Here is a 16,049-nt window from a genome sequence, read left to right on the forward strand (position 1 = left end):
CAACTCAAAGCAAGCTAATGAATCACAGGTATGCACATTCAGCACCTCATTATCATAATGGCAGCTGCGTGAACAAACGTCAGTGTTCAGATTGACAGTGAAGATGCAGGCAGCTTCAAAATAAGCACCTCACTTTGACATTCCCTTACTCCTGCAGAACTAGAACGGAGTAAGGGAATGTCAAAGTGGGGCACTTATTTTGAAGCTGCCTGCATCTTCACTGTCAGTCTGGAAATTGATGCTTGTTCATGCGGCCGCCATTATGCTTAGGAGGAACTGAATATGCAAGTCAGCACCTCCTGAGCTTGCTTCGAGTTGCTTCATTACCATTCCCCTCCAAACAGACCATGGTAGTGTAGCACCAGCCAGAGACACACCACCCACCCCCTGGCCTGGCAACGCTTTAATATGCTATCACCCTGGCCACTTAACCTAGAATGAGGGAGACTTTGGTTCAAGTCCCTGTTTCTGAGCATCTCTATCCCACCTCATTCTTGTGCATGGTGCCTAAATCCTCTTGGTAATCCAGCCCAAGGCAGTGAAATGTTTCTTTTTGATGATATAATTCATTTAAATATTTCTGAAAATTTCTGGGGGGTTTTCATTTTGGCTAAAACAAATTATCAAGTCATTATGTGTTCTTTTGTGTTTCGTCTTCCCAAAGATGCATCTTGTTGAAGGGAAAAAAAGGGCCAAAAATATTGCCTCCTGTAAAAAACCTTTACTAATACAAGAATCCGCTTTTATCAACCCTATACAAATCATTGTTATAATTATAGTAATGATAAGGCAATTCAAAATGGCTCTGAAAAATTTCTGAAATTTAAGGAAATTGAGCACTGACATTTATTTGGATGCTAGAAAAATGTAGTAGTTGGGGACACATCTTATACCTCATGTTAAATAAAATTTTCAATTAAGTGTTCCCAAAATTATGTGGAGATGGGGCACAGCTGAGCTGACCTTTTCAGCAAGCATAGATTTAATTAAAATAATCATCCTTTCTTGGCTACTTCATTTTATTATGGCAGTATACATATTTCATCTCAGATAGTAAGTGCCTCCAAACTCAGAAGGCATAATTTTGCTCCTTTACATGAGACTTGACAAACATTATGAAACTCCATTTTGGAAAGCAGAAAGAGGAGTTGTACTTACCAAACGTGTCTAATTACTTGGGCAGCTAACTTTAGCTATCCCCTGATCTATATTGACCAGGATGACACACATGACATACCGGATGACTCAGAGAACATATGGCTATGTCTACACTTGAGAGTTTTGTAGACAAAACTCACAGAGCATCTACACACACAATGCTTTAGTGCAGATGCTCTGGGAGGGCCCTTTTGTTGTAAGAGCAGATCAGAAGATCGATTCGCTTTTATGTGTAGATGCGATCTGTTGACAGCAGTTTAGTCTGGACATCTCTTCCAACAGTAACTTCTGTAGACAGATGCTTCTGGTATATATGTAGCCATAGTGTTTCAGGAACCTTGTGGTATCAAAAGAGACTTTGCAAAACATCATGGGACAGTCAAACACTGCTTCCACTTCTGATTAACTAAATGTCAATATCCGCGACTAAATTACGAAAGTTCTGGGTGCCAACTAATGAGATGGAGTAATGAGAGAACATGGGAGGTTATAAAGAGACAATTATGAACATTAGGTGGGTTCAGTTTATCTCCACTCCTGAATGGGTTCTCGTTGTAGAGGCTGTTCAAATCCACAGTGAAAGATAAGTCCTGCATATGAAGCTTATAGTCTAAGGGTATGTCTATACTGCCCATGTAACACTGTGGCCAGGGCTGCACCATGGAATGAGCAGTATAGTCATGCTTTATTGAAGGGAAGCAAACTCTGGCAATAAAGTGTATTTCAGTACTAAATCTTTGGTAGGTCAGGGGATGTTTTTTCACATCTAAGCAACTGAAGTTTTAGCACGCAAAGCGCTAGTCTAGACAGTCTAATTGAAGAAAAGGGAATGTAACAATCAGATTCAAGGAATGTAGGAGCACCCAGGCCCAGGTTGAGAGAAATAATATCTTTTTTCAGTTGACCATCCAACAAAAGTAAAGTCCTACACCAAGTCTGAGAACTTACAGTTAATCTCCCACTTGAGATTTTCTTTGATACTTTGCACTAATCTTTGACCACTTCATGGTCTTATCTTGTTTACACACTCAAATTTTATTGTAATTTGGATATTTCCTTGAGGTGCAATGTAAGGAGCCTACGTTTGGCCATTAATCCCATGGATAGGTAGCAACATTTATTAAAGTTATTTATACACAGTTTTATGCATGGTATTTCATAGAATCATAGAATGCTAGGACTGGAAGGGACCTTGACAGGTCATCGAGTCCAGCCCCCTGCCCTCATGGCAGGACCAAGTACCATCTAGACCATCCCAGATAGAAATTTATCTAACCTGTTCTTAAACATCTCCAGAGATGGAGATTCCACAACCTCCCTAGGCAATTTATTCCAGTGTTTGACCACCCTGACAGTTAGGAAGTTTTTCCTAATGTCCAACCTAAACCTTCCTTTCTGCAGTTTTAGCCCACTGCTTCTTGTTCTCTCCTCAGAGGCCAAGAAGAACAAGTTTTCTCCCTCCTCTTTATGACACCCTTTTAGATACCTGAAAACTGCAGTCATGTCCCCTCTTAATCTTCTTTTTTCCAAACTAAACAAGCCCAATTCTTTCAGCCTTTCTTCATAGGTCATGTTCTCTAGACCTTTGATCATTCTTGTTGCTCTTTTCTGGACCCTTTCCAATTTCTCCACATCTTTCTTGAAATGCTGCAACTGGGACTGGACACAATACTCCAACTGAGGCCTAACCAGCACAGAGTAGAGCGGAAGAATGACTTCTCGTGTCTTGTTCACTACACACCCGTTAATGCATCCCAGAATCATGTTTGCTTTTTTTGCAACAGCAGCACACTGTTGACTCATATTTAACCTGTGGTCCACTCTGACCCCTAGATCTCTTTGTGCCATACTCCTTCCTAGAGAGTCGCTTCCCATTCTGTATGTGTGAAACTGATTGTTCCTTCCTAAGTGGAGCACTTTGCATTTTTCTTCATTAAACTTCATCCTGTTTACTTCAGACCATTTCTCCAATTTGTCCAGATCATTCTGAATTTTGACCCTATCCTCCAAAGCAGTTGCAACCCCTCCTAGCTTGGTATCATCTGCAAACTTAATAAGCATACTGTCTATGCCAATATCTACATCATTGATCAAGATAATGAACAGAACCGGTCCCAATACAGACCTCTGCAGAACCCCACTTGTTATACCTTTCCAGCAGGATGGAGAACCATTAATAACTACTCTCTGAATACGGTTATCCAGCCAATTTTGCACCCACGTTAGTAGCCCCATCTAAGTTGTATTTGCCTAATTTATTGATAAGAATATCATGCAAGACCATATCAAATGCCTTACTAAAATCTAAGTATAACACATCTACTGCTTCTCCTTTATCAACAAGGCTTGTTATCCTATCAAAGAAAGCTATCAGATTGGTTTGACATGATTTGTTCTTTGCAAATCCATGCTGGTTGTTCCATCAGCTTACCACCTTCCAAGTGTTTGCAGATGACTTCCTTAATTACTTGTTCCATTATCTTTCCTGGCACAGACGTTAAACTGACCAGTCTGTAGTTTCCTGCGTTGTTCTTATTCCCCTTTTTATAAGGCAGGCGCTATACTTGCCTTTTTCCAGTCTTCTGGAATCTCTCCTGTCTGCCATGATTTTCCAAAGATGCTAGCTAATGGCTCAGATACCTCCTCCAGCAACTCCTTGAGTATTCTAGGATGCATTTCATCAGGCCCTGGTGACTTGCAGACATTAACTTTCCTAAGTGATTTGTAACTTGTTCTTTTTTTATTTTATCTTCTAAACCTGCCCCTTTCCCACTAGCATTCACTAGTTAGGCATTCCTTCTTCAGACTTCTCAGTGAAGACCGAAACAAAGAAGTCATTAAGCATCTCAGCCATTTGCAAGTTTCCCGTTACTGTTTCTCTGTCCTCACTGAGCACAGTAAGACTCACCTGCTCAGCAATACTCAGGGCCTGTCCACACCTGCCCCCAACTTCAAAGGGGGCATGACAATCAGGGCGATAGAAGACCACCAATAAAGTGCTGCGGTGAATACACAGCACCCCACCAGGCAGCTCCGAAGTGCTGGCATGTGAGCAGCCGCGGGAACTTCAAAGTGCCTGTGCTCCTTCAAAGTGCCTTTACATCCCAAAATTTTGGGGCATAAAGGCATTCTGAAATGCTGTGGCCACAGCTACATGAATGCCAGCACTTTGAAGTTCAACACTTCAAAGTTGCTGTGGGGGAGAACCAGCCCAATGAAGTGCTGTGCACTCACCACAGCACCCCACCAGCAATCTCCCATCGCCCCAATCAACACCCCCGTTCAAAGCTGAGGGCAAATGTAGACAAGCCCGAGTACTACTGAGCAGGTGAGTCTTACTGGAAAAAAATGCATACCTATTCATCGGCCTCCTAATTAGAACACCTCTTTGGAATATTCTCCTTTTTTAATGGCATTGCAATTTCAAAAATGTAATATACTGGAAATGAGAAAAATCGTACCAAGAATGTGATTTGAAGCTATTTTCAAGTTCATTAGCTGCTCAGGGAGTACGGTATCAACTAGCATATATAGTGTAATCTCCATCTTTAATTGGAGGGAATATAACAAAATAGATGGATATAGAACACCTGATCCTTGATCTGCAGGTACGGTATTTTCACAGTTGTTCAGCAAAATAAAGGGAATATGTCATAAAGAACGAACATGCAAGCAAGAGGTGAAGTAAGCCCTCATTCACCAAATCTCATGGTTTATGTAGGACTACCACCTGCCTGCCACTCCTGGATTCCTCTGTAAGACTCACTTTTTTGCCTCATCTGAAAGAACAGAACAAAGCCAAGACGACAAATTCCTTTGAGCACATACATAGAAAACGAATACATTAACACGTGTTCTCAAGAATCCCTTGACTATAGTCTTCAATTTTCATATTGAAATGAAAGTTATATTGGAAGCATACAATCTAAGCTCCTGGTTAAGTAGTATGCATTACAAAATACTTAAACCCCCCAAACTTAGAGGTCCAAAGCCTCCATCGCTGGACACAAAGTCAGGGTTCTTCTCTAGATCAATACGCTGCTGTGGTGTCTGACGTGTTGACAATCTCCAAGGTTCTGACAAAACTTCAGTGCCAGTTTGTATGTGTTTAATGCTTTCATCTTGTCTCCTTTCATTTTGCTTCTAATGTATAGAATGAAGTAGTTTGCTTGGCAGGAGGAAGGGAATTAGGACCTGATCCGAGCAACTTTTAGGCATGTATTTCTGCTCAAATTAATGGGGCTACATATGGTTAAAATCAAGCTTTTTTTTGCAGAATAGGGACCTAATTTTTCTTCTCCAGTAGTACAGGCTTTTTCTGGTGCAATCTAGTCAGAGGTATAAAGCACATTGCAAGGCTGTGGTTACATAAGTCAGCTCTTGTTTTTTTTCCACATCTAAATTAATATGTGTGTGCCAATGATTATAAAGGAAAATTGCACACTTTAAAACATTGATCTCTTTAATAATGAATACCAATTTTCTAAACTGATCAGAATAGCTCTTTATTTCCTGTGAGGAGGGTTGTTGTTGATAGACTGTATCATATTTTAATTTTTGACATCTCAGGCATTTAAAATCCCATTTAAATGCCATAACAACAACCGAGGTGAAATATTTATTTTAGTTTGCTTGACATTTCCCTGAAAAGATGCAAGGCTGACACTGAAGTGGAAATCTACTGTGACAGTTTTAGGCTTGATTATAGCTGGGTCATCAATGACTGTCCTAGTTAAAATGTCATAACTTTCACTAAGAGGATAATAGTTAAGGCAGTGCTCTGGGACGTGAGCGAGCTGGTTTCAATTCCCAGCTCTGCAGTTAGCACTATGGGTAAATTGCTTAACCTCAGAGACTCCTCTGTAAAATGAGGAAAATAATACTCCTTTTCTCACAGCCTTTGTGCCATATGTAGATTGTCAGCTCTTTGCGGCAGGGACTGTCTGATACTGTGTGTTTCTACAGTAACTAGAATAAAAGGGTCTTGACGTCGGTGAAGTCACTAGGTGCTGTTGGTATTACACATTATATGAAATTTCTGGGTGCACAAGAAATGCAAGACTTACATAATAACATTTCACTTACTGCTGAAATGGAGCTACCTAAGGAGAAACAGAGCAGTGGTTTTACAGTGCACAGCAACACTACAAAAAATTTTACAACAGGAAGATGACTTGTCAATTGAAGATTTTTTTTAAAAATGTGTTTCTAGATTATCACACATACGTATGCCTAGAAGACAATGGCATCTAGCATTTTAAAAAATTGTGCAACGTTACTAATGTGGTTTAGAAAACCCCCAGCATGCATGTGATTTGGGACTCGCCATTTCAACATTTAAATGGGGTGCTTCCTCACATTGAGTTTAGGTTGTTTCAGAGTGCAGTTTTTGACACACCATTCAAGGTGTCTTTGTTTGTTGTTTTTACACTATAACCATTGGAAAAATACTCTGGTGCCAAGTGAGTCATGTCCTTCCCCTTCAGATACACACATGTTCTCCCCTCTTTTTAAAAATGTTGTTACGTGCAAGGTGTTCATTATTGTGATATCTCTTCTGAAAGTCAAATACTGAAAATGTTGCTTTTTATTTTTCCTTAGGTAGAGAACAGACCCAAATATTATGGAAGAGAGTAAGTAATGTGCTGCTGTGAATTGAGTCTAATGTGAGTGGGTGTCAGCTGGTGTTGGGTGTTGAGTGAAGGTGCTCCAAGGGCACCCCATGGCTTTTTCATCTCTTCTGTATGTTTAACACCACAGGAATGTGGGTTAGCAGTGCTAATTTGCTTGGCATTTTGCCTCGCAAAGTGGTGCTCTGCAATAGCCCACGATTTTTGGCTGCTCAACATACTGTATGTGGGACTTCATAAGGGGTCTTGCATTACATTTTTGATTTGTACATCCTGAGTGGTCACTGTGAAATTCTGCTCTGCCCTGTTTCTGCCAGTCTGCTCGTTGTGCATGTGCAGCAGGGAACTTTGCACCAGTTAATTGCACTGCTCATGCCAATTATAATTTCGGTATGGCATTTTGCCCACCTCCAAGCACCCCTGCAGTTTCAGATGGGTACAGTATTCTTCAGTTCTGCCTAATCTAGGAAAATGTAGTGCTGCTGTGCATAATGTGGGTGGTTGGCTCTTTCCACCCCAAAAAAGGAGGCTGCTGCAATGGGCACACGTGTATGTAAAATCTCTTTGAGACCCTTTGAAATACTATATGTTATAAACATGCACATTATCATATGTATTACCTTGTCCTCCCCTTCACCGCGTGAAGCAAAGGTTGTTCTGTTTAGTACAGAGAATAAAAGCAAATTTTTTGTTTGTGTTTAATTTGGTATGAGTATATGTAAATTGTGCACTTTCTTATGCAAATTACTAGTTGGAGTAAGTGGCTCCCTTGAGCCCTGACAAACTGGTGAACTATCCCTGAGCACTGATAAGTGTGAGCATCCCAGCATAGAACATTAAGCTAGTGGGTAATACGGACATGCGTTAAACTAATGTAAGATATTCACATTATGAAAAGAATGCACTTGCTCTGACTGAAGAAAGAATGTTATTCCCATGCTATCTATTAAATGATTTTGGAGGCTAAAACCTCCTAGCCACACATAGCCATGCTGGCAAAATGCCAAGCAGAGTGAGAAATTAACATAATGAATAGATTCTTACTAATTACTTTCATAGATATTATGAAAGCTTCTTTTAAAACGCCAAGGTTTTTTTTGTTTGTTTTTAAGGAACGAAGTGTGGTGTAAGATCAAAAATCAATGTATTTGAAAACATCTTTGATAATAAAATGAGCTTTGTTTGTTAGATTCCATGGCATGATCTCAAGGGAAGATGCTGACCAATTATTAAGTGTTGCAGAGGGAAGTTACCTCATTCGTGAAAGCCAGCGGCAACCAGGAACCTACACTTTGGCATTAAGGTTGGTACTTACTATTTTATTATAAAAATTTTAGATTATTTATAAATATATCATTATGGTATAACAATGCACTATTATTTAATACCCTGAAATATTTTTTTACAATGGTGACCATTTAATGTCATTGTATTTTTGTGACTTGGTTACTGTTGCAGTATCTTCAAAGTACTTTAAATCTTTCAGTGAGAGATTAATATCTTGGATTTTAAAGACTGTGATAACCATAAGACTTACGGTTTTATGGTTAGTTTTATTTTACTATAGATTTTTCCTCTTTTCTCCCTTTGTCCTTCAGTTCTGTCCAGAGATGCCACATCTGGACATTGAGAGTGGAGGTGGAAAAGAATTAGAAAGTCCCTCTGATCTCATGTGACTACGCTAAGCCAACTCTGAATCAAGATTGGTTATCTGTTGCTGGAGGATAGCTGGCTCTCCTCCAGTGACTCCTCATACTACTCATGCAGTCTGAGTGCCCATCTTAGCTGGCCTGTGAACTAGTGTCTCACCTGGAACAGTTGTGCCAACTGGGTGTGAATGCATGCCCAATTCCTCTGTGCAATTATAAAAACTCAGTTTGTTTCCAAACTGAAGTAGTTACGTAATGACTTTATAACATCTTTTAAAGCTTTTGTTATTTTTTGTTCTTGTAGACAGTATGTGAAAAGAACTGACTCTTCAGTTCTGCACGATTTAACTGAGTATGGCCTAGATCCAGAAAGACAGTTTAGGCACAAACTTTAAGCACACAAGTAAACCTTGTGACTACTCATATTAAAAGCAGGCATGGGCTTTTCCAGATCTGCACCAGCTTTTACATATCAGTGGTCACACAGGCTTTTTCTCACAGGCCATTTCAACACAGGCCACTTCCTTTGGAAGTGGCATGCTAATACACAGAGCGAAAGATGCTAATGAGGCACAGATGCAAATTCCCTGCGCCTCATTAGCATAACGTTACATGATTTGGAGTTTGGAAGACTGTTCTTCTGGACTCCAAAACGCCATGTAGAAGCGCAGCCCCCAGGGGCGGGAGGGGGCTGCGCTTCCGGAAGGATGTGCTTTTTCCCGAGGCCCCTTCTTCCTGAAACTTCCAGAAGCACCCCCCTTCTCCCCTTTCTCCGGAAGCCTCCCTGGAGGCCATGCTTCTACATGGTGTTTTGGGGTCCGGAAGAACGGTCTTCTGGACTCCAAATCATGTGACGTTATGCTAATGAGGTGCAGGGAATTTGCGTTCGGGCCTCATTAGTATCTTTCACTCCGTGTATTAGTGGCCTGTGTAGAAACAGCCATAATGTATAGCTGAAAAGATTCTGAATTGCATAAGAGAAATCAAATCTGGCCCAAATCTGAGTTTAATTAATTTCACTCTAAGATATTGTAAAGTGTTTTCTCTTTATTTCTTTAGTAGCTTTGGGTCCTGTAACCTTTACTCACATTGACGCTGATAGAACTATTCAATAGGACAGCTCAGCTGAGCAAGTGTTATATAGTGCAAGGAAAGGTTTTTGAATTAGATCCTTATTAAACTGAGTCCTGAATGCTGTGTTACGCAGAGTGGAGTAGCGAAACATGGATTATGGGCCTACCTTTTTCTAGATACCAGCTATATGATGGTGGTTGCCAGTCTGGAGGGAACATGCCATCCTGACCCCAAATAGGGCAGTCAGGAAGCATAGTGGTGAGACTACTAGCCAGACCTGTATATTTCAGTGTTGGAGCCTCAGTTTCTGTCCACACTTCCAACCCCTCTAAGTAAGCCAGCCTATAAGAAGCCTGTATAACACTGGGTTATGTATTCCCAGGGGTCTGAAACCTGCAGCTCTGGAGCCAAATGCAGTTCTTTAAGGACTTCTTTGGCTACGTCTACACTAGCCCCAAACTTCGAAATGGCCACGCAAATGGCCATTTCGAAGTTTGCTAATGAAGCTCTGAAATGCATATTCAGCGCTTCATTAGCATGCGGGTGGCCGCGGCACTTCGAAATTGACACACCTTGCCTCCGCGCAGCTCGTCCCGACGGGGCTCCTTTTTGAAAGGACCCCGCCTACTTCGAAGTCCCCTTATTCCCGTGAGCTGAATTTCGAAGTGCCGTGGCCGCCCGCATGCTAATGAAGCGCTGAATATGCATTTCAGTGCTTCATTAGTAAACTTTGAAATGGCCATTTGCGTGGCCATTTCGAAGTTTGGGCTAGTGTAGACACGGCCTTTGTGACTTCTGATGCCATAATTGCAAAGTTTAAAAAAAAAAAAAAAAAAAAAAAAAAGCCAAACTCCTGATTATTTTTGATAAACAGTGAACATCTAAAAGCCCAAGAATGAGCCCATCTCGTATTGAAATAGCAGATGGTATGAGATCTCAAAATGTTGGATAACTCCCCCCTTTAATATGTGCAATGCATTGTGGGATATGGTTCCGTTTCTGTGTTTTGATTGTGTTGCTAATAAAGTCTTAATTTTGAAAAGGAAAAGGAAGCTTGCAGCATTCCTGTTGTGAAGGGCAACACACATTTTAAGAAAAAAAATTGAAATTAAACCTGAAGTAAAATTGGCATAATTAAAGTGGGTTTGGTAGAGAAAGTCAGAAAGATAGTGGTACAAACACAAATATGTAAAGTGTGAGGAAACAGAATATGTACAATGTTTGTGAACCTCCTGCAGTAAATATGTATCACATTACAAATTATTGTGTGTGTGCCATTCTTAACATGGGGTTAGAGAAAACTATGGTTTGACATTATTAAGGGCCATCTCATAGTCACATGCATTGTGACCCTTGAACTATTGAGTTTTTTACTGAATTTGAAAAAAAATGGCTCTTCTTGCTATTTGGTTGCCGCCCCCTGTGTATCCCCCATATGATCTTTCCAAACCTGTCACTCCATAGAGCCCAGTGTCATTATTTCTGTTGAAAAAAGCCCTGCAAAGCCACAGAGAAGGAGACAGACTTTCCTGTAACTCCTGGGGCTGTCGTCTTTAAAGTTGGACCCAAGACTTTCTTGATTCTGTCATACATGTTTCTGATGTTGCCTGTGTCAGCTGCTAATTGAACGCTTTCACTAAGTGCCGCCAATAATCATTGGCACAGAGTCAAGCAGTTTGTTTTACCTTGATTCTTGCCACTCAGTGCTTGAAAGGTTTTTTTTCATTTACGTCTCTCTTGTACTTGCTTTGGACTGTGCATTTGACCTCTATGACTGGTGTCAACACACTGGAATGTGGGCTTAGTGTAGTATGTTGCTGTGGCTTTTCCTGGTCCACTATGGCCCTGATATTAACACAAGGATATCCTTTTACTTTAGAGCTGAGTATTTTCTTTGATTTAAGTCTGACCTTGCTGCATACCAGAGGGTGGTCTGTGTCATAATCAGCATTTTGATAACTGTGGGTAATGAGAATGATGTTAAGGTTGGGTGTATCTTGTGATAAGATCCAGTTGGTGCCAGTGGCTAGATCTGGGACACTTTGTGTTGTGCCTTTCTCTGGAAGAATGAGCTTGTTACACAGAGGTCAATAGGAACAAAATTCCAAAACTCTCTGACCATTTCCATTCATCCCAATTGATGGTTAGTAGGTTCAAAACTAATAAAAGGAAATTTTTCTTCACAGAGCGCACAATCAACCTGTGGAACTCCTTGCCGGAGGAGGCTGTGAAGGCCAGGACTCTATTAGGGTTTAAAAAAGAGCTCGATAAATTTTTGCAGGTTAGGTCCATAAATGGCTATTAGCCAGGGGTAAAGTATGGTGCCCGATGTGATGGAGTGGGGGATACCTGTGTGTGTGTGTGTGGCTCACAGAGGGTGTGGGGCTCCTGCTGAGGGTAACCCTGACGACCAGGTAACACCTTTGTACTGCAGACAAAGGAGGAGGTGGAGCCTGAGGGGTTTGAATTGGAACTGGGAGTTGGGAAGCAGTTAGTCTGGGCTGAGGGAGAGAGAGACAAAGGAGGGGGCAAGGCCCCGGCTCTGGGGGCCCCTCGGGGCCTCCTCTCCCCAACATGAATTGGACTGGCTGTCTCTGCCTGCTGTACTGACTCCTCTGTACGATGCTGTGTCCTGTCGGCTAATAAACCCGCTGTTCTCCTGCTAAGTGAGAGACTCTCCTGCCTGCGGACAGGGTGCAGAGCTTGGGGGACCCCAGAACCCCATCACACCCTAGCCTTCAGTAAAAGGGCAGGAGATGGATGGCTGAAGATAAATCACTTGATCATTGTCTTCTGTTCTCCTTCTCTGGGGCACCTGGCATTGGCCACTGTCGGCAGACAGGATACTGGGCTGGATGGACCTTTGGTCTGACCCAGTATGGCCATTCTTATGTTCTTATATTGATCAGGACAGTTGGTTTGTGCTTTGTGTTCAGCTCCCACCCTTGCACTGAAGTCCCCTAGCAGGAAAATATATTCATGTTTCATAATCATTGGTCATAGAATGGGACCTTGATGTTAGAAGACAAGGAGAACATGCAACACAAACACACAATGTACATGTTGCTCCATCCTTCACTCTCCTGATCCTCTTTGCTCTTGTAGGCAAACTGATAATGGAGTCTGCAAGAGCCGCAATTCATGGAAGTGCTGTATAGCAAAAAAAGAAATATCGTTGAAATATTGATAACTTATAGCAATATACTGGGATAAATGTTTTCTAAAAAATACTGTGTTTATGTTAAAAATAGACCAAGGGAAGATATTTGTCTTTGAAATAATACAATTCTAATAGAAACACATATTGGCTATGTCTACACTAGCCCCAAACTTCGAAATGGCCATGTAAATGGCCATTTCGAAGTTTACTAATGAAGCGCTGAAATACATATTCAGCGTCTCATTAGCATGCGGGCGGCCGCGGCACTTCGAAATTGACACAGCTCGCCGCCATGTGGCTCGGCCCGACGGGGCTCCTTTTCAAAAGGACCCCGGCTACTTCAAAGTCCCCTTATTCCTGTGAGCAGATGGGAATAAGGGGACTTTGAAGTAGGCGGGGTCCTTTCGAAAAGGAGCCCCGTCGGGACAAGCCACGCAGTGGCGAGCCGCATCAATTTTGAAGTGCTGCAGCTGCCCGCATGCTGATGAGGCTCTGAATATGTATTTCAGCTCTTCATTAGTAAACTTCAAAATGGCCATTTACATGGCCATTTCGAAGTTTGGGGCTAGTGTAGACACGGCCGTTGACATTTATACTGATACACAAATGAATAAAATGGTATTATTATTTTCCTTGCACTCATGACTCCTTCCAGTCACTGCCATGTAACTGAACAAATTGATGCACGCGTTGTTTGAATGGCTGATCCAAAGAAAAAGAAAGAAGAGAGATTCGGTCCCTGAATTGTGTTTCTGCTCCTGCAAAATGCACAGTGCCTTTGTTTACAGGTCCTGAGTTGCTTGGCACGTTGCTTGATGATTTTTGATGTAGCTTCTTTTATTTGAGAATGAGTAATATTTTTTCCAGAGTAATGGCTTGTTATCTATATTTTCAAAAGGGTAAAAACATGATCCAGACAATTACAGATTTGTTTGTGTGACCTCAGTAGTATACAGGATTTTAGCACAAATTGTGAAGGAGAGAATAATTACAGTGTTATGGTAAATAGGATATACAGTACAGTAGACCTCTGACTTACGTGTAGGTTACATTCCTGGGCAACCACATGTAAGTCAAATTTTGTGCAAGTTGGGACCAGGTGTGGGAGGGACCCTGCTGTCTTCAGGTCCCCATGAGCAGCAGGGAACCCAGAGCAAGGCACAGCTGCACTGGTCACTTTCCCAGCTCCCTGCGGCTCCTGGGAGCCAGGTAACTGACCAGGGAAGCAGTGCTGGTCACTTTCCCAGCTCCTGCAAATGGAGGGGAGTCAGGAGCCAAGCTGCCACCTGGTTCCCAGCTCCCCGTCACTAGCTGGAGCCAGGAAACTGACCCATGCAGCAGCATCAGTCACTTTGCCGGTTCCTGCAAGCAGAATGGGGAGCCCGGAACCAGAGAGCTGCCTGGCTCCCAGCTCCATGCCACTCGCTGAAGCCAGGAAACTGACCAGGGAAGCAGTGCTGGTCACTTCCTTGCTCCTGCAAACAGAGGGGAGCCAGGAGCCAAGCTGCCACCTGGTTCCCAGCTCCCCGCCACTGGCTGGAGCCAGGAAACTGACCTACACAGCAGTGCTGATCACTTTGCTGGTTCCTGCAAGCCGAGGGGAGCCGGGAGCCAGGCTGTTGCCTGGTTCCCAGCTCACTGCCACTCGCTGGAGTCAGAAAACTGACCAGGGAAGCAGAGCAGGTCACTTTCCTGGCTCCCACAAGTGGAGGACAGCAGGGAGCCAGGCTGCTGCCTGGTTCATGGCTCCCTACCACTCATGATTTCGATTTGTATTATTGCAAGAAACGCATAAGTCGAAATCATGTAAATCAGGAGTGTATTGTAACATGGTTTTTATCAAAGATAGATTGTGTCAGCCTAACGTAATTTTTTCATTGAGAAAACTGTTTTTTGAGATGAGGGAAGTACAGTAGATCTCAAACACCATGATTTGACTTCAGTAAAGCATCTGATATGGTACCACTTGGGAAATGATTGATTAAATTAGGTAAGATGTTGATCAGTACAAGCCCTGACAGATAGATAAGGAATGGGTTAAAGGGGACAGGGCAGTGTGTTAAGCTGATCAGACTGGGAATGCCTCTACTGAAGTTCCTCAAGGATTGGTTTGAGGACCAGTCTTAATCAGCATTTTTGTTAATGACCTTGGAACAAAAAATGTTCTAGTGAAAATTCATGATGATACGCAGTTGGGAGGCTTCATCGTTACGTAGAGGAATTGGATGACCTTGAAGACTGGAATAATAGAAATGGGAAGAAATTCAATAATATTATGGAATCATAGGATTGGAAGAGACCTCAGGAGATCATTGAGTCCAACCCCATGCAGGTTACGTGGGGGTTGAGAGAGAATTTTACTCCAGGACAGATTGGCAGTGATCTGTTCAGTTTTTTTTTTTTTTGGCTTTTCTGTTTAGTATGTAGGTGCTCGTAACTTGCCAGGACTATCTGAATATGTCTCATGTAATCATTTCCCTGCTATTATGGAGGCCTAAGGTTCTGATGTATCTCCGTCCTGGCGGCTTTTTTTCTGGTGGCACATAATAATCTATTCTCCTGTGGGCTGCAATACAGGAGACTAGATTTTGGTTGTTGGGTTTAGTGTGTGGGTGCTAAGAATTGATTATGGTCTGGGACACAGAGGAGGTCAGGCTAAGTAATACAGTGGACCCTTCTGGCTTTAAACTCTGATTCTTGGAGGAATGTTGGTGTCTCCAAATTTTGACATTATTCTTTTCCAGGTAGGAAAGCCTGTTGAAAGAAATATATGGGGACTATAAAGTATATGTAGTTGATTGATTTTTAGTACGGAAAAAAAAGCAAAAGGTAGCTCTCCCTTTGAAATTTAGTTTTTCTGACAGCTTGGGAAAATATGCATAAAGTGCCAGTTTTAAAGAGTGTTTTTGAGGTATGGCTGGGCTCAATTTGTGTAAAGGTAATGTCATTTAGAAGTACCTTGCAAAAAATACTCTCTTACCGTTTAAATGCAATATTCATACTGTTAAACTTAGCTTACTTTAAAGAAACTAGACTTCGGGCATATGCATTGAAATCTAAACATTGTACATGCAGATGCTATTTTACTGTGATTTTAAGCATTAACTTAGCCATCCAGGTTTAACAAGGAAAATGACTTGTGATGTTGCTTTCCATTGCTGAAGCAAATGATACCGTATTATCCTGTTCGTTGCTCTCACTTTGAAATGTGTGAAAGTGAACCCACAGACTCTATCTCATATGCCATAGCTCAATATGAATGCTTCAGACCTTTTTGGCAGCACTGTGTTTCCTATCCTTGGAGTTCCTAACTCTTCCAACATTTATTTTCCTTCCTAGAAGGAGGGAACCAGCTGGCATATTCTTTCCATCAACTGT

General features: G+C 41.9%; 1 protein-coding gene across 2 annotated transcripts in view; it reads left to right on the forward strand.

The window, feature by feature from the left end:
- Positions 1 to 16,049, forward strand: part of CHN1 (chimerin 1) — a 188,063-nt gene that overhangs the window by 68,088 nt on the left and 103,926 nt on the right. For both annotated transcript variants that reach the window (XM_075001827.1, XM_075001826.1), the window contains exons 5-6: positions 6,760 to 6,791; positions 7,978 to 8,091. In XM_075001827.1, coding sequence (XP_074857928.1) covers positions 6,760 to 6,791; positions 7,978 to 8,091 — 146 coding nt within the window. The remainder of the gene's footprint in view (positions 1 to 6,759; positions 6,792 to 7,977; positions 8,092 to 16,049) is intronic.

Source organism: Carettochelys insculpta, chromosome 8 (assembly GCF_033958435.1).
Source record: "Carettochelys insculpta isolate YL-2023 chromosome 8, ASM3395843v1, whole genome shotgun sequence".
NCBI lineage: Eukaryota > Metazoa > Chordata > Testudines > Carettochelyidae > Carettochelys > Carettochelys insculpta.